Source organism: Rana temporaria, chromosome 7 (genome assembly GCF_905171775.1).
Source record: "Rana temporaria chromosome 7, aRanTem1.1, whole genome shotgun sequence".
Taxonomy (NCBI): domain Eukaryota; kingdom Metazoa; phylum Chordata; class Amphibia; order Anura; family Ranidae; genus Rana; species Rana temporaria.
The window spans coordinates 162,698,007-162,717,982 of record NC_053495.1 but is presented as its reverse complement, the minus strand read 5'-3'; the positions used below and the strand labels follow the sequence as shown (position 1 = coordinate 162,717,982).

The 19,976-nt window shown below is 41.6% G+C and overlaps 1 protein-coding gene across 3 annotated transcripts in view; it reads right to left on the bottom strand.

Annotated features, from left to right (window-relative positions):
- The window catches only part of LOC120945842 (histo-blood group ABO system transferase 2-like), a 134,014-nt gene that overhangs the window by 50,783 nt on the left and 63,255 nt on the right, over nt 1–19,976 (bottom strand). For 2 of the 3 annotated variants that reach the window (XM_040360357.1, XM_040360356.1), the window contains exon 2: nt 9,949–10,087. In XM_040360357.1, coding sequence (XP_040216291.1) covers nt 9,949–10,022 — 74 coding nt within the window. In that variant the 5' untranslated portion in view covers nt 10,023–10,087. Of the gene's footprint in view, nt 1–9,948; nt 10,088–10,205; nt 10,310–19,976 lie in introns of those variants that run through there. The other variant, XM_040360358.1, reaches the window with a different exon arrangement.

Here is a 19,976-nt window from a genome sequence, read left to right as displayed (position 1 = left end):
AAAATGACATCAATTGGTTTTGTAATACAGTAGTAAATGTTTATTTTGTGAATTCTTCATTTACACAATTATTCAACCCCTTAAAGACTACCACTCTGAAGAACAGAGGTTCATTGAAGTGTATTCAATCAGGTATTGAAAACACCTGCGGATGTCAGGGAGCAGCAATAAAGCCTAATAAGCATTAATTAGGCAGCTTTAAAATGACTGTGATACTCAGCTCCTTCTAGACATTTACTGGTGTGGTTACAAACATGGTGAAGTCAAGAGAATGGTCCAGGAAGACAAGAGAAGAGGTGACTACTCTTCACAGGAAGGGCAATGGCTATAAGAAGATTGCAAAGATGTTAAACATACCAAAAGACACCATAGGAAGCATCATTCGCAAATTCAAGGCTAAGGGCACTGTTGAAACGCTACCTGGTCGTGGCAGAAAGAAGATGCTGACTTCGACTGCTGAGCTCTACCTGAAGCGTAGAGTGGAGAAAAGTCCCCGTGTGACTGCTGAGGAACTGAGAAAAGATTTGTCAGATGTGGGTACTGAAGTTTCTGCTCAGACAATACGGCGCACACTGCGTAATGAAGGCCTCCATGCCAGAACTCCCAGGTGCACCCCCTTGCTGTCTCCAAAGAATAAGAAGAGTCGACTGCAGTATGCCAAAAGTCATGTGGACAAACCACAGAAGTTTTGGGATTGTGTTCTGTGGACTGATGAAACTGTTTGGGCCCATGGATCAACGCTATGTTTGGAGGAGGAAGAAAAAGGCCTATGATGAAAAGAACACCTTGCCTACTGTGAAGCATGGTAGGGGTTCAATCATGCTTTGGGGCTGTTTTGCTTCTGCAGATACAGGGAAGCTTCAGCGTGTGCAAGGTACCATGAATTCTCTTCAGTACCAGGAGATATTGGATGACAATGTGATGCAGTCCGTCACAAACCTGAGGCTTGGGAGACGTTGGACCTTTCAACAGGACAATGATGCCAAGCATACCTCCAAGTCCACTAGAGCATGGTTGCAGATTAAAGGCTGGAACATTTTGGAGTGGCCATCGCAGTCACCAGACATAAATCCGATTGAGAACCTCTGGTGGGACTTAAAGAAAGCAGTTGCAGTGCGCAAGCCTAAGAATGTGACTGAACTGGAGGCTTTTGCCCATGACGAATGGGCGAAGATACCCGTAGATCGCTGCAAGACACTTGTGTCAAGCTATGCTTCACGTTTAAAAGCTGTTATAACTGTAAAAGGATGTTGTACTAAGTACTAAGATTGAATGTCACTTGGGGGTTGAATAAAACTGATAATGATGTGAGCACAGAAAAGACATTTGTGGTTATTTCATTATAAATGTTATGTTATATTTGTCTGACCTACACGTGCCTCTTTGATTTAATTGTAAGCAGGATGACTGAATGATCAAAATCAATGTCAAACTGGCCAAAACAATCAATTTCAGTGGGGGTTGAATAATTTTGAACACAACTGTACATATAGAATACTTACTTTTTTTTTTTTTTTCTTTATATGGTTATTTCTATATATGTTTGATGTACTGTCAGGGTCTATGGTCTGTTGGTATTTATTTGCATACGGGCGTTTCCAGATTGGCAGGTGGTGATTAGCTTTTATTGATGTGCATTTGATATTTAAAGTTTAATCTTTTTCTTATTATTAAACTAAATGAGTAAGCACAGTGTAGTTGTGTGAAACAAGTCCATCTCAGTCAAATCGCATCTCAAATCGGCAGCATTTGCCGTCAATGGCACCGTTCTAAATCAGTGCGGCGCTGCACCGATTTCAAAAAGTAGTTCCTGTACTACTTTTTGCGATTTCGGCCGCGATTTACATTGACATCTGTGCAGAAACCTGCACAGATGTCTCTGAAATCGCGGCCGAAATCGGGTCTGCCAGCGGGAGTGAAATCGTGCGAGTTGCCCTTTAAGTTGGGACCAGCATATGTAATGGCTCTTGATTCTTGTGAAAAGCTCATTTGGATGATGACCAAAACAAACAGCCCTCTTCAGATATCCATTCCTTACAGTATGGGATATAAAAAACGCAAAGGAACAAAAATTAACATCATTGAGCAAATTGTATAAATAAAAACTAAAAATGTATATAAGAAAAAAAAAACACATTAGCCCCTTTTATATGTATAGCTATGTACATTAGATTCAGTGCACATGCCAATGCGAGTGCATTTTAAATGTTTTTTTAATTCATTTTGAGTTTTTATTTATACAATTTGCTTAATGATGTTCATTTTGTTCCTTTGAGTACGGTACTTTATATCCTACACTGTGAGGAGTGGATCTTTGAAGAGGGTTGTTCATTTTGGTCATCATCCAAACAAAGTTTTCACAAGGATCAAGAGCCTATACATATGCTGGTCCCAACTTAAAGGGCAAATGCGCTTTGAAAATAAGATAATATATAGGTCCACATATGAAGGTGAGCTGCTAAGGGTGGAGGATTCACGTGTTTGATACAAAATAATTTTAGCCACTGCACAGAGTTGCAAATGTGACGGGCTGGGGTATCACATGAAAAAAGGAAGGCATTGATCCTGGGTTCCTGCAAATAGTGACCAAAGACTAGGCATTTGCAACAAGGAACATCCCTTCATTTCCCCCCCCCCCCCAAAAAAAAGGAACATCCCTTCATTTGGAGTTTATGGCTTGCAATATGATTAGGTAGGCCTCGTACATACGACCGAGAAACTCGACAGAATCCAATAAGAAACTTGGTGGGAGAGCTTTTTTGCCGAGGAAAACGGTCGTGTGTATGTTTTTCATCGAGGAAACTGTCGAGGAACTCGACGAGGAAAAAAGAGAACAAGTTCTCCATTTCCTCGACGGGAGTCTCAATTTCCTCGTCGTGTTCCTCGTCGGGCTGGTTTTCGACGAGAAACTCGAGCGTGTGTATGCCAAGAAACCCATGCATGCTCAGAATAAAGTATGAGACGGGAGTAAAAGTAGCATTTGTAATGGAGATAGCACATTTGTCACGCTGTAACAGACTGAAAAGTGCAAATCGTCTCTTACCAAACTTTTACTTAAAGGGGTGGTTCACCCTAAAAACGACTTTTTTTTATTACACTGCCCCCCACCACATTACAATACGATTAAGGCTATTCATTTATTTTTTATGCTGTACATACCTTTGTACAGCATATTCACCCGTGGCATCCGGCTTGCAAGTCCCACGGGAGTGGGCGTTCCTAACATGTCTGTGATTGACGTTTGACCAAAAACGAGCTCCCCCCCGTCGCGTAAGCCGCGTCACGGTTGGCGAAAGGAGCCGAACGGCGAGTCGGCGCTATACTGCGCATGCGCATCGCCGTTCGGCTCCTTTCGCCAATCGTGACGCGGCTTATGCGACGGGGGGAGCCCGTTTTTGGTCAAACGTCAATCACAGACATGTTAGGAACGCCCACTCCCGCGGGACTCGCAAGCCGGATGCCACAGGTGAATATGCTGTACAAAGGTATGTACAGCATAAAAAAAAAAATGAATAGCCTTAATCGTATTGTAATGTGGGGGGGCAGTGTAATAAAAAAAGTCGTTTTTAGGGTGAACCACCCCTTTAACAAGCAGTAACATGAGATTAGCAAAAGCAGCCCCAAGGGTTGTGCCAGTGGAATCGAACTTCCCCTGCCATTGTATGTGTTGTACGACACCGCGTTTGAGAACGAGGAGATTTTGTCTTGACGTGTGTACGCAAAGCAAGCTTGTTGAGTTCCTCAACTAACAAGGAACTCGTCGAGGAAAACTATGTGTCTTTTCCGACGAGTTCCTCGGTCGTGTGTACGAGGCCGTATACAAACACATGAACAGAACAGACCATAAAAAACAACCAGCAAAACATTTTAAAGAATGGATCTTCCTAGTTTTCAAAAGTCTCTTCAGGGTACAGAAGAGTGATCTATAGAAAGGGCATAAGAGGTCACTGGGTGCCACAAAGGAATGCCATGTGCCTTGATGTGTCTTATCTTTGGGTGTCTTATCTTTGGGTGGCTCTCTCAAAGGGTGTGGTTTCAAGGATTATAATGTTGCAGCCGTACAAAGTCCATTATTCTGACCGGACATCAATTTTCAACAAACCTTTTACATACAAGAGAAAAAATAAATAAAAATGTAGCACTACCAAGGTGTAGTAAAAAGGAAACATATATAAAAAAAGGAAATGATGACAAATAACTCTGGAGGTGTCTTAGTAATCTTCTACTGATGTGCTTTCAATTGGCCAACATGTTAATATACATTGTCAACAAATATACCAAAACATATTTTTTTTACAACAATGGTGTCACCCTCTCACATGAAAAAAATATGACATATGTTTTAGTGCAGATCTCCTGTAACCACTTGCCCTCCAGAAGGTTTACCCCCCTCTTCATGTCTAGGCCATTTTTTGCGATACAGCACTGCGTTATTTTAACTGAAAATTGGGTGATCATGCGATGTTGTACCCAAGCATTTTACACGAATAGAGCTTTCTTTTGGTGGTATTTGATCACCACTGTGGTTTTTATTTTTTTGCGCTATAAAAAAAAAAAGATTTTGAAATGTTTATTAATATTTTTAAAAACTAACAAAAAAAAGATTTTTTTACTTTCTGCGATTAAAACATATCAAATGAAAAAAAATTGAAGTTCTTCATCAAATTTAGTCCAATATGTATTCTGCTTACATGTTTTTGGTAAAAAAAAAAAAAAATCCCAATAAGCGTATATTGATTGGTTATAAAACGTTATAGCATCTACAGTCTGACATATTTGTATTTTTTTTAGAACTAGTAATGGCGATGATCAGTGACTTATAGTGGGACTGCGATATTGCAGTGGACAATTGAGACACTAACTGACACTTCTGACACTATTTGGGGACATAATGACACTGGCTGGGAAGGGTCGACTGTGTGCCTAGTCAGTGTTTGTGCACTGTGTGGGAGGTGCTTTTACTAGGGGAAGGTATTGATCCATGGCATGTATTGGCAGGGATCCAAGTCGGATCCCCGTTCAATATCGTGCCGTGGCTAAACGCAACCGCAGTTAAAAGCACTGTACAAATGCAGTTGATCGCTGTGCCTGGAGTCTTGGATTCCAGCAAAACATAAACATGCTTTTATCTGCAGCAAAACAGCCGCCCGTGTGAAAGGCGCCTTATGGTTCACACAGTCTCATACAACACTGCTGCACTTACAATGGTGACATTGAAAAACCTCTTTATCTTATCAGAGGTTGCCTTGTGTGCCTCTCAAATCTGTATATATATATCATACATCTTAAAGATTACCTGCGGTGTGAAGTTTATTTCCCATATCTGTTAAGACATTATATTTGGAACTTTATAAAAAAGAAAAAAAAAGTACTTGGAATTTCACCTTTGTCTGCGGTGAAACAGTAATTCAAGACTTTTCTTAGATAATATATCAAACCAAACCACACTTATCCCCGCTGGAAAAAAAACAAGCTACTGTATGTAAGATATAGATTTTATTATATTCAATTATCTTGCAATCTAAAAATACAGCACCATCACCCTTTTATAATGCACACCTTGGGGTTTATTTACTACTGTGCACTTTGCAGTTGCTCCAGAGCTTAGTATATGAGTAGAAGCTCTGCTGACTTCCATCATCCAATCATGTGCAATTAAAATTTTTCTTGCACGTGATTGAGTATTCTTTGCAAAGAGAACCTTTACCCCATTTATTAAGCTCTGGAGCAACTGCACTTTGCAAAATGCACAGTCTACTTGCCTTTAGTAAATCAACTCCCTATGTGTCAGATTTAAAAATTGCACTGAAAAACTATATCCAGTGGAACCTCCGATTGCAAGTAACGCGGTTAATGAGCGTTTCGCAATACAAGCACTGTATTTTTAAAAATCCTGACTCGGTTTGCGAGTGTTGTCTTGCAAAACGAGCAGGATTTAAGCCACAGCGGTGTGCAGTACCGTGTTTGGCCTGAGGTGGGGGGGGGGGTGCCAGAGCCGAGCAGCACAGTTCGAAAAGACTCAAAAATAGTCCGTTCCCGAGCCTTTCCGAGGTTTGCCAGGGTCAGCCGAACTGTCCTCTGGCCTTTCCGTGTGTTTTTGAGGCTCGCCGGTGCCCCCCCTCCCCCACCTCTGGCCACATGCGCTATTTCCTGCCATTGAAGTCAATGCGGAACAAATTATTTTCGTTTCCATTGACTTCAATGGAGAAACTCGCTTTGAAATGCGAGTACTTTGGATTACAAGCATTCTCTTGGAATGGATTATGCTCGTAATCCAAGGTTCCACTGTACCACAAAAAAAAAAAAAAACGAAATACAAAATTAAACACAATTTTAATAAATACATGTTTCTATACCAGTTCTGTGCCAATCACATATATCATATTATAAAAACAATCCATATTTAGTGATTTCAGGCTTATTTAAAAAATCAAACTGCTCATTTACAAAGTCTTTGTCCAACCAAAATCGGCAAATCTTTGCGACAATCCTGTGTAATCCATTAAAGCACTTCTGTGTACCAAACTCCAAATCAACAATTCCAGTGATTTTCAATCATAAGTATGTATTTATTGTGTTTCTTTGTATGGTGCTTGCTTTAATTGTATTTTTTTTGTTTAAATTTAAATTTGTTTAACACTACCACCTTATCCTTTACAGTAGAGCAGATTTGTTTAAAAGTATGCAACGGGGAGTGCAATAGAAGAAAAAACATTTTGATATATTGTTCTTAATAACGTTGGTAAATTTCCCATATTTCCCTGGTGCCCCTCAACATTTTTTTTGGGTATGTTTTGGACTATCTGCTTTTAATATTGCATAATAAAAGTGAAATTTTATTCCAATATTTTGTGACTGTAATGGTACATAATAGGTATTACAATTCAAGTCTGAAGTAGAAGTTATCCTAGTGCTGTGACTCAGCATCAGGCTTAACCACTTGCTTACTGGGCATATATACCCCCTTCCTGCCCAGGAGCAATTTCAGCTATAAGGACTGCGTCGCTTTAAATTAAAACTGCGACGTGCTTCCCAAACAAAATTTACATTCTTTTTTTCCCACAAATAGAGCTTTCTTTTGGTGGTATTTGATCACCTCTGCGATTTTTATTTTTTGCACTATAAACAAAAAAAGAGCGACAATTTTTAAAAAAAACACAATATTTTTTACTTTTTGCTATAATAAATATCCCATTTTTAAAAAAAAAAAAGTTTTTTCCTCAGTTTAGGCCGATACGTATTCTACATATTTTTGTTAAAAAGAAAAAAAATCGCAATAAGCATATAGGGCCATATTCTCAGAGAAGTTACGATGGAGTATCTCAGGATACTCCATCGTAACTCCCTTTTTTGGCCAGTGTATCTATGCTCCTGATTCTCAGAATCATTTTTGCATAGATACACTTAAGATCCGCCATCTGTAAGTCACTTACACTGGCGGATCTTAAATGCAATGACGCCGGCCGCCGCTAGATGGCATTTACATGAAGGAGTCATTTGCATATGCAAATGATCCTTCTACGCCGATTCCCGAACGAGTTCGCGTCGCGTAACCGTCGCTAACGTCGTTTGCGTAAGCGGAAACTTACCCCTGCTATATGAGGGGTAAGTTTCCGCAAGTCTCGCGTAGGCCATGTTACGGATGGCGTCGGGTCCCCGTCGTGTTTTTTCGTCGGATACGTCGTTTACGTAAGTCGTTCTTGAATACGACTTTACGTCAATGACGCACACGTCGGCGTCATTGACGTTTTCCGCCGAGAACTGGAGCATGCGCACTGGGCTTTTTGCAGCCCGGCGCATGCCCAGTTCTTTTGCATCGGGGGCGCGCTTCATTTGAATAGAAGCCGCCCCCTTGGAGATCCGCCAGGCTACGCCGGGACACTTACACTCCGCTGTCCCATACGGCGATCTGCGAATTTTGGCAGGACTGCGATATTGCGGCGGACACAACGGACACTTTTGACACATTTTTGGGACCATTCACATTAATACAGCGAACAGTGCTATAAAATGCATTGATTACTGTATAAATGTGACTGGCAGGGAAGGGGTTAAAACTAGGGGGCGAGGAAGGGGTTAAATGTGTATCCTGGGAGTGATTCTTACTGTGGGGAAGGGGGGACTGACTGGGGGAGGTGACCGATGCTGTGTCCCTATGTACAAGGGACACAGCATCTGTTTGCTGTCCCTGCTCTGTCATTGCCGATCGCGGGTACCTGGCGGACATCGCGCCCACCAGGCACGCGCATCGGCATCTCGGGGACCCCAGTGGCCGGAGGACGCGAGGACGTCAAAAGACGGCGTCCCGGATTTATAGAGCCACCTGGACGCCGTCTTTTGACTAAAGATGTATGTATGTACTATGTACTATGTATGTATGTACTATATGTAGTAGTTAATTTCCTGCTAAAAAGATTGCAAGTTCCTTTTTACTTTTCATAGGATATCCAACGGAAACTGAGCGAGAGGGGAGCCAAGAGCGGAGGAGAGAAGAGAAAAGAGAAGAGAAAAGAGAAGAAAAAAGAGGAGAGAAAGGAGGAGAGAAAAGAGGAGAGAAAAGAGGAGAGAAAAGAGGAGAGAAAAGAGGAGAGAAAAGAGGAGAGAAAAGAGGAGAGAAAAGAGGAGAGAAAAGAGGAGAGAAAAGAGGAGAGAAAAGAGGAGAGAGAGGAGAGAGAGAGGAGAGAGAGAAAAGAGGAGAGAAGAAGAGAGAGGAGAGAAAAAGAAAGAGAGAAGAGAGAGAGAGGGGAGAGAGAGAGAGAGAGAGAGAGAGAGAGAGAGAAGAGAGAAGAGAGAAGAGAGAATGAGAGAATGAGAATGAGAGAGAGAGAGAGAGAGAGAGAGAGAGAGAGAGAGAGAGAGAGAAGAGAGAAGAGAGAAGAGAGAAGAGAGAAGAGAGAAGAGAGAGAGAGAGAAGAGAGAGAGAGAGAGAGAGAGAGAGAGAGAGAGAGAGAGAGAGAGAGTAGAAGAAGAAGAGAGAGAGAAGAGAGACGAAGAGAGAGACGAAGAGAGAGACAAGAGAGACAAGAGAGACAAGAGAGAGAAGAGAGAGAAGAGACAAGAGAGAAGAGAGGGGAGAGAGAGAGAGGGGCGAGAGAGATTATCTATACACATATATACATACATACATACAAACATACATAATAATAGTGAGCAACATTTATTAATAAGTTTATTCCTGCAATGTTGTCAGATGAGTTTATTCTGTCTGACGGGAGGACTAGTTTTCCTGCGGAAATAATGCAGGGATTACATTGCACTGTAGAAGGGTGCAATTTTAATTTAAAAAAAGGCACACAAAAAAAAAAAAAAAAGTTTAGGGCCAGTTTACACCATGTGCAGTCCAGTGCGATTTTTATTTGTTTCTGCATCAAAAACACATGGAAAGTAGGTTATATGGCTTTCAATGGCATAGGTCACAGCAGTGCAGACAGTTTCAGGGCATTGCAGTTAAAGTAGAACATGCTGCATTTTTCCTGCACTGGAATGCTGTAAAAAGCATAAAAAATGCACTGGTCCTGCTTTAAGGGCCAATTCACACCAGATGCAGTTCCGTGTGCTTTTTTCTGCACAAAACACTTGCACATTTTCTGCACCGGAAACGGACTGCATGGTGTGAACTACAGCCATTGGAATACATGGAAAACACTGTGCATGCATTTTTAGTGCAGAAAAAGGCGCACAGAACTGCATCTGGTGTGAACTGGCCCTTAAGGTTAAAAAAAAAGAGGGGGGGGGGATGCACTGAACTGCATCAAAAACACACATGCAGAAAATCATCTGGACTGCGTTTCTATGGTGTGAACTGGCACTCAATGACATTTCAGCACAAATAAAGCAAACAAAGACATGCAAGATAAATTCAACATTGTACCAAAATAAATGTCCAGGACATTCAATAAAAAAATAAAAATAAAAAACAGATAGATAATAAGGCAAGAAGTTGCTTACCAGAATGTTGCCACACACAGCGCCAGCATCATTGCAGCTCCCATGACAATATGTCTGGAGGGCATCATTTTCATTTTCTTCTTACTGTTCAGACGACTTTCTGAGAAAACTCCAGTCCCTCCAACAATGAGATAACAACCTAGAAATTCAAGTGATCTATTTTAGAATAATTAAAATAATTACGTTTAAAAAAAAAGGGGGATGTGCTAACAAATATATTTAGTATATAATGGGCAAAATGCAGCAGCAAAAAGCACCATGTCCCTTTATGGTGTCACCGATTACACTGAATTCAGAAGCAGTGTGCCAAGCAGTATGAAGCAAGCGACCTTTGCATGTGTTCCTCCTCCTATGAAAGTCACGTTATCGGCACAGAGCACAAACACAGTAATCTACCCCTACATATTGTATACCCTAGAGTCCTGGAGAAAAGCTAGAGTAGAAAAAAAAGAAATAGGATTTAATACAATACTGTAGAATAAATCATGCTGAAAGTGTTACATCTGTAAAATGAATGCCCCCTAAGAAATGCTCCCCAACTTTTTCATACAAGGATTTAGGCTAAATATGTATCTACTTTAAGCAAATATATATATATATATATATTATATTTTTTTTTATTCTAACACAATGGCCCAGTTTTAGATAGAATTGTCTATCGGCGGGCGTACCGTATCGCAGATACGGTACGCCGCCGTAACTTAGGGCGCAAGTCCCGTATGCAGAAAGAACTTGCGCCCTTAGTCTCGGCGGCGTAACGTCTGTGGTCCAGCGTAAGCCCGCCTAATTCAATTGGGGATGATGTGGGCATGTTTTATTCAAATTCACTGTGACCCCACGTATTTTGCGAACGGCGCATGCGCTGTTCGTGAAAAAATCCCAGTGCGCATGCTCGAAATTACGCCGCAAGTCGTCATTGCTTTAGACGTGAACGTAACTTACGTACAGCCCTAGTTGCGAACGACTTACGCAAACAACATAACATTTTCAAAACTCGACGCGGGAACGACGTCCATACTTAACATTGGCTATGCCTCATATAGCAGGGGTAACTTTACGCCGAAAAAAAGACTAACGTAAACAACGTAAAAAAATGCGCCGGACCGACGTACGTTTCTGAATCGGCGTATCTACCTAATTAGCATATTCATTGCGTAACTATACGGAAGCGCTATCTAGCGGCCAGCGTAAATATGCAGCCTAAGATACGACGGTGTAAGACACTTACGCTGGTCGGATCTTAGGGAAATCTATGCGTAACTGATTCTCTGAATCAGTCGCATAGTTACGACCACGCACACTCAGATACGACGGCGTATATTTTTACTTTTTGATTTAATAGATATTTTTTATTTTTTTATAATTTGTTTTTCCCTCAGTTTAGACCGATAAGTATTCTTCTACATATTTTTGGTAAAAAAAATGTTTTGCAATAAGCGTATATTAATTGGTTTGCGCAAAAGTTATAGCCTCTACAAAATTGGGAATAGATTTATGGCATTTTTTTTTTTTTGTAGTAATGGTGGCGATCTGCGATTTTTTTTGTGACCGTGACATTGCGGCGGACATATCGGACACTTTTTTTCAAGTTTTTAGGACCATTCACATTTATACAGCGATAAGTGCTATAAAACTGGACTGATTACTGTGTAAATGTGACTGGCAGGGAAGGGGTTAACACTAGGGGGCGCTGACGGGGTAAATATGTTCCCTGGGAGTGATTCTTACTGTAGGGGGAGGGGGACTCACAAGGGGAGGATACAGATGTGTGTTCCTCTGTACTGGGAACACACATCGGTCTCCTCACCTCTGACAGGAGGTGGATCTGTGTGTTTACACACACAGATCCAAGGGATCCTGCCGTGATCACCGGCAATCGTGGGTGCCCCGCGGACATCGTGGCCGCCGGGCACGCGCACCGGGTCACGAGCAGTGCCGCACGCGCTCATGCCCTAGATGGTCAGGAAGAAAAGACCCGGAGGGAGGGAGGGTTCCTGCCGGCATCATATTGCTATGGCCTGGTAAGGAAAGAATTAAAGTACCGTATTTTCCGGTATATAAGACGACCGGGCGTATAAGACGACCTTCTAATTTTACAGTTTTTTAAGATTTTTTGCCTGAACTCCCTGTATAAGACGACCCCCCTTCCGAGGCTTCGACTCTTCATATTTCTTCCTTGTGGAGCCATATTCTTCATTCTTGCTGGAGCCATATTCTTCATTCCTGCTGGAGCTGGAGCCATATTCTTCATTCTTGCTGGAGCCATATTCTTCCTTCTTGCTGGAGCCAATCACGGAGAGCAATGTATTATATTAATGAATACAAGGCCTGCTTGGATTGGCGGAGGCTGTAACATCATCTTCCCACGCCTCTCTGACTCTCAAAGCCAATCCGAGCAGGCTCTATATTCATTTGAATACATCACTCACCAGGATTGGCTAAGCCGTATATACTGTATGTAGCCAAAGCTACATACAGTATTACCGCACATCCAGCAGGCATCCGAGCAGCTGACCCGGTGTATAAGACGACCCCTGCTTTTTGGCCATTTCTTTTAGGTGTAAAAGGTAGTCTTAAACGCCAGCAAATACAGTAATGTAAATTTTAACAGTTAGGGGGTTATTTACGAAAGGCAAATACACTTTGCACTACACTTCGGATCTACAGCGACTGCACTTCCAAGTGCAATTTCAAGAGCACTTTTCACTTGTAGTGCAGAGTGGATTTGCCTTTCGTAAATAACCCCCTTGGTTTGCTAAAGAATTGTGCATCATAAGCAACTGTTGTTTATGTTTCCAGTAAATACTGCTTTCAATTTTCTAAATGTTATACTTTTTATTTGCATCTTAGCACAGCTGATCCCTTCCACCCTAGTTGAACCATTTCCTTTCTACAATCACTTCAGCACGGGCTGAAATAAAGCTTCTTCCTGAAAGCAGGGGAAACTCACTTTGCAACAGCAACATAACAACAAAGGTGCATAACTGAAAGATGATTATCACCCCCATAACAGGAGGTGTGTTAATAAAAAAAAAAGTACATTTAAATAAAATAAATAACATTCATCAGAGTGAGAGCAATAATTCTAGTGCCAGAACGCATTAAAGGGGCTGTAAAGGTTTGTTTTTTATTTTCTTAATAGGTTCCTTTAAGCTAGTGCATTGTTGGTTCACTAACTTTTTCCTTCAATTTCCCTTCTAAGGCTCGATTCACACCTATGCATGTTGCTTTTGAGCGTTTTTGCAATGCTTTTTGCGGTGCTTGCTGCGTTTGACGTGCGTTTTTACCGCGATTTGCGTTGTTTTTTTTTTAAGCCAGTAACTTTTTTTTTTTTTTTTTTACATTTCCTTTAACAACCAGCTATAAACAGGTAAAAAAAAACGCAAATCACGGCAAAATTGCGGCACTTGCGTTTTGGATGCAGGTCCATTGAATTCTTTTGCATGCAAAACGCTGCTTTTTGCATGAAACAAAGTCCCTGACCCTTTCCAAAAATGCAGAGCCACAAAAAAGCATTGATGTGAATATGTTCCATAGGAAACCATGTTAAAAAATTTCCCGGCATTTCTGCAAAATGCAAAATGCATCAAAAAAAGCATTAGTGTGAATGGAGCCTAAATGTTTTTTTTCTTTGTCTGAATTTCTCACTTCCTGTTTCTCCTTAGTAAGCTTGCCCCCATCAGCCAGAACAGCTTACCGAGGAGGAACAGGAATTGAGAAATGCAGACAAAGAAAAAAAAGAAAACATTTAGAAGGGAAATCGAAGGAAAAGGTAAGTGAACCAACAATGCACTAGCTTAAAGGAACCCATTTAGAAAATAAAAAACAAACCTTTACAACCTCTAACTCTAAACGTGTGGCTTGGTAACTTGTAATTGCTTTTAAACCACTTCAGCCCCAGAAGATTTAACCCCTTAACGACCAGGCCATGTTTTGCGATACGGCACTGCGCTGCTTTAACTGACAATTGCGCGGTCACACAACGCTGTACCCAAACAAAACTGACGTCTTATTTCCCACAAATAGAGTTTTCTTTTTGGTGGTATTTGATCACTGCGGTTTTATTTTTTTCGCTATAAACAAAAAAAAAAAAGACAGACAATTTTGAAATAAAACATAATTTTTTTGCTATAATAAACATCCAAAAAACGATTCTTCATCAGTTTAGGCCAATATCTATTCTTCTACATATTTCTGGTTAAAAAAAAAAACGCAATAAAGTATATATTGATTGGTTTGCGCAAAAGTTATAGCGCCTAGAATAGGGGATAGATTTATGCCATTTTTATTATAGATTTATCTTTTTTACTATTAATGGCAGTAATCAGCGATTTTTTTATGTGGGACTGCAACATTGTGGCGGACAGATTGGACACACTTTTGGGACCAGTGTCACTTATCCAGCGATCTGTGCTATAAAAATGCACCAATTGCTCTATAAATGACACTGGTAGTGGGGATCAAGGGGTTAAATGTGTTCCCTGAGAGGTGTTTCTAACTGTGGGGGGAGGTAACTGACTGGGAATACAGAGATGCCGTTCCTAATCACTAGGAACAGACGATCTGTTTGTTTACATTGTTTACATTGTTTGGGGATCTGTTTGTTTACATTGACGTTCTGGCTCTCTGTGGAACAATCGCGGGTGGCTGGCAGACATCGTGGCCGCTGACCACACGCATCAACTCCCCCACCGTGCAACAAGCCTGTTAAAGCTGTTAAAAAAAAAGACCAACTTATAGCTACAGCGATTCGCGGAAAAGAGCCGACCTGTGGCAGTATAATGACAGCGGCTGGACAGCAAGCAGTTAAAGGGGTTGTAAAGGTTTGTTTTTAATTTTCTAAAGAGGTTCCTTTAAGCTAGTGCATTGTTGGTTTACTTAACTTTTCCTTCAATTTCCCTTCTAAATGTATTTTTTTTCTTTGTCTGAATTTCTCACTTCCTGTTCCTCCTCAGTAAGCTGTTCTGGCTGATTAACCTCCATGGATTATAGGGGCAAGTTTACTGAGGAGAAACAGGAAGTGAGAAATTAAGACAAAGAAAAGAAAACATTTAGAAGGGAAATCGAAGGAAAAGGTAAGTGAACCAACAATGTCCTAGCTTAAAGGAACCTATTTAGAAAATAAAAAACAAACCTTTATAACCCATTTAACCACTTGAGACCCGGACCATTATGCAGATCAAGGACCTTGCCCCTTTTTGGAATTCGGCACTGCGTCGCTTTAACTGACAATTGCGCGGTCGTGCGACGTGGCTCCCAAACAAAATTGGCGTCCTTTTTTTCCCCACAAATAGAGATTTCTTTTGGTGGTATTTGATCACCTCTGCGGTTTTTATTTGTTTGCGCTATAAACCAAACTAGAGTGACAATTTTGAAAAAAATGCAATATTTTTTACTTTTTGCTATAATAAATATCCCCCAAAAGTATATATAAAAAAAAAGTTTTTTTCTTCAGTTTAGGCTTACTTTTGGTTAAAAAAAAAAAAAAAAAATAAAATCGCAATAAGAGTTTGATTGGTTTGCGCAAAAGTTATAGCGTTTACAAAATAGGGGATAGTTTTATGGCATTTTTATTAATATTTTTTTTTTACTAGTAATGGCGGCGATCAGCGTTTTTTTTCATGACTGCGACATTATGGCGGACACATCGGATATTTGACACATTTTTGGGACCATTGTCATTTTTCACAGCGAAAAGTGCTATAAAAATGCACTGCTAACTGTGAAAATGACAATGGCAGTGAAGGGTTTAACCACTAGGGGGGCGCTAAGGGGTTAGGTGTGCTCTAAGGGAGTGATTCTTACTGTAGGGGGGCATGGCTGTAGGTGTGACGTCACTGATCGTCGTTCCCTATAACAGGGAACAGACGATCAGTGTCATTGCTACAGAGAAGAACGGGGAAGGTGTGTTTACACTCACCTTTTCCCATTCTTCAGCTCCATGTGACCCGATCGTGGCACCGGCGGCGATCGGGTCTGCGGGTCCTGCGCACGTGGTCATGAAGCTTGGGACCGGGTCGCGAGAGCGCCGCCGGCGGCGCGCACGCGACCCACAGCTGGACACTTAAAGGGCAACGTACGTAACTGTACGTGCCGTTGCCCAGCCGTGCCATTCTGCCGACGTATATCAGCGTTAGGCGGTCCTTAAGTGGTTAAAACATCACCTACAGTGATTTAATTGCTGTATGTGTCTGAATCGTCCCACACACTCTGCTGGAGTGTTTTCGTCAGTACACCGATTCATCCAGGCTGAGCATCAGATATTATAGCCGATCGTACAAGACAATCCGACAATGGCTTGTATGAACATGGAACATTTATTTGACAAACTCACACAGAATATATACACCAGGAGGACACCCCCCTCCCTCCTGATCATATTTACCACTTTAATACAAAGCACTTATACACCCTTCCTGTCCAGACCAACTTTCATCTTTCAGCGCTCTCACACTGTGAATGACAATTACTCAGTCATGCTACACTATACCCCAAAAAAATCTCACAAACTGGGTTTTTGGCAATAACAATTCGAAAACAAATTTGAATGAAAATCAAAGAATAGTAAATAATGGAATTTTAATAGAATGTAATCAAATACAAAATCTCTCTCTCTCTCTCTCTCTCTCTCTCTCGCTCTTCCCCCCACCTGTTGCAATGCAATTTGGCCACTGTTCACCATAGCACACCTCATTATTACTCTTTGGGTATACCAAAAGGTGTCGCAGGTATTTTACATTCCTATAGCGTGTACTACAAAAAAAATTGCCATGCACCGCAAAAGTGTTTGGGTTTGGCTTGACAAAAAGGTGCCAACACTAATCCTGGGCCCCATTAGGGCAATAGAGGGGCCCAGGAAGTGAAATCACTGAAGGGACTTTATTTCCATTTTCGAGGGGCGCAGGTAGATAAAGCCTGGCCGCAAAATGCGCTGCACATGTTCTAGTAGTACTTACCGTTTTAGAAAGCGATCTTCTCCACCGCTTCCGGGTATGGTCTTCGGGACTGGGTGTTCCTATTTGATAGACAGGCTTCCGACAGGCTTCTGACGGTCGCATACATCGCGTCACGAGTAGTCGAAAGTCGGTGCGGCTCTATACGGCGCCTGCGCACCGACGTTCGGCTACTTTCGGAAAATCGTGACGCGATGTATGCGACCGTCGGAAGCCTGTTAATCAAATAGGAACGCTCAGTCACGCAGCCCATTCCCGGAAGCGGCGGAGAAGATCGCTCTCTAAAACGGTAAGTACTGTTTCGATTTTAAAAAAAACTACCCGATTCCCCTAGACAAAATGAGCCTCAATCTAATGTTAAAAATTACGTTTTCGGGTGAACCTCCACTTTAAAGAAACTTTCACCCAAACCTTGCAATTAGGTCTGCCTGACATTTTTTCATGTGGATCTGTATAAAAGCTCTATATAGGATGGAATCCAGATGGTACATAGTTTTGAAAAAAAAATGCTGCTATCTCTCTGTATTGTGGGTTTGTGATGCTTTTTTTTTGTGGACATTAAAGCAAATTTTTTTATGATGCTGGGAGTGTGGTCAATCTTGCCTCCACATTGCCTGTTGTGAGTGGACACAAGTCCAAATTTCCATTTGGCCACCCATACAGACATCACAAGTCTTGCCCTGTCGGCTGTGCATTGTATGCAGATGCAAACTGAACAGACCTGGAAATCAGAACACATCTGTCCCATTTAGCTCCAATTCTGCAGAAAATCCACTCACTGATCCCTTGCTGAGTGGAGCAGCACTGTGTGAAAGAGCCCCCATACTGGAAAGGTAGTGGTGGGGAAGTACATAGGCTGCAACCACAACGACTGTAACCACCCATCATGTTTCCTGCTGAGCATTTTACTTTTCAACTACTGTCAGGGTTTTTAAGTGGTTAACACAAGTTGTGAGGAGGTGATACAATGCCTGTTCACCACCAGCCAAATTCTGTCAGAAGAGCAATCCGCATGCAGATCACTCTTCAGAGAGCAATGCTAGTGTGAATTAGCTCATACAGATTTAAATAATTATTGGAGTGCATGCCTCAGCTGATTTAAAGGCATAATAGATGTGCTGGCTTAAAGTGGAGGTTCCATCAAAAAAACAATTTTGCTTTAAACTGTAGCTTACGACTAAAAAAGAAAAAAAAAAAAAAAGAAATCTTTTTTTTTACTCATCTGGAAATGCCTGTTGCTATGCCTTTGAAACCACCTAGGATCCTGACATCTCCCTCTAATGCTCCTGGGAAATGTGTGTCATTTCCCAGGATGCAGTGCACTATCCAATTATCACTCCCCATCCAAGACTTCCAGGAAGTAAGTGCCTGTAGGCTTCACAATGCCCTCACTCAAAATGACAACGGTGTAGATATAGTTTTTGAATATCTTTTTTTAATATCTATGCGATCGGCTTTTTTGAGGCGGGGTCAAGGGCGGGGTTGGGGGGGCCCCCATCAGGTAGGCTGTACGGGGCCCCATGATTTCTAACAGCGGCCCTGCGGCCCGTGCCCCAGCGTTAAAGGTCTCTAAGAGGTATGGCAAGTTTTTTTTAATTATTGGAAGTAATTAAGATTTTATTTTTTATTTTTTTACAGAGTTGTCATATTAACAAGTTATTTCTCTCACACAGCACATGCATACTTGCGATTACACCCCAAGATATATTCTGCTCAAAGCTTTTTTACTCAGAAAATAGGTGCAGGAACTCAACCACAACCCTTTCAGATTTAACAAACAGTAGGAGGGTCTTAAAGGGGCATTAAATACCAGAATTGCATTACAAACTGTGATGGACTTTTTACCTATATGCTTCAGTTTAATCCTCCCTGCTTGTTTAAGGCTGTTAATTGTATTTACTCTTCTGCAGCTAGCCCTGTTTCAAATGTTAATTGTTCTAGCCCTGTGTTTACTGGTTACTGTGATTAGATAAGTGGCTCATGTTAATTATGCTGATTGCTTCATTGTGATAATTATCTCTCTATATGCGGTGCCGAACCGGCTAGATACTGACTAGTTCAAAGAAATATCTTTATTTCAAAGGAGCTGTATTGAAGACCCCCCACTGTGTAAGGGGGGGCGGAGATTTGTCATTGTAACAGTTGTAACCACATATAAGCTCTGGTTTCTTACGATTAAAACTCTGTGTTATACCAGCATTAAGCCTTGGCTCATGTATGGATGCTGCTGTGATTTCTTTTATGGGAAGAAGGGACTGTTTGACGGGGATATCATACCGATACCGTTACACATACAGAGTGCAGAGTTTAGGAGGTTACAAAGCTGTCACTTGTAAACACAGAAACCAGACTTCTGTGTTTACAAGTGATTGTGGTGAGCAGGCACCAAAGGGTCAGATCCAGAGGTGTGAACCCGGCCTTAAGGTTCACATTTTATACTCCGCGTACAAGATGACCACCGATTTTAGGGGAAGGTTTGAAGATAAAAAGTCATCTTATACGTCAGCAAATTTGATAATTTAACCTCAGTATAAATACAGCTGTTCTGTAAAGCCCTCAAAGATTTGTTAGAGAAATTTAGTGAACAAACAGCACCGTGAAGGCCAAGGAACACACCAGACAGATCAGGGATAAAGCAGGGTTAGGTTATAGAAAAAATATCCCAAGCTATGAAGATAACACGGAACACTGTTTAATCCATCGTCCGAAAATGGAAAGAGTATGGCACAATTGTAAACCTACCAAGCCATGGCTGTCCACCTAAACTGACAGGCCGAGCAAGGAGAGCATTAATCAGAGAAGCAGCCAAGAGGTCCATGGTAACTCTGGAGGAGCTGCAGAGATCCACAGCTTAGGTGGGAGAATCTGTCCACAGGACAGCCCTCGGGCTTTCACACTGGAGTGAAAGGAGCAGCTGTTTTGGTGCAGGCGCTATTTTTAGCGCTATAGCCAGGGCTCAAGTCCTGCGAGAACGCGTGGGAACGGAGTTCCTGCACTTTTTTCACAGCAGGAACGCAGTTCCCTTTGCAGGACTAGAGCAGCCGAGCCGCCCGAGCCAATCCTTTACTAAGCGGC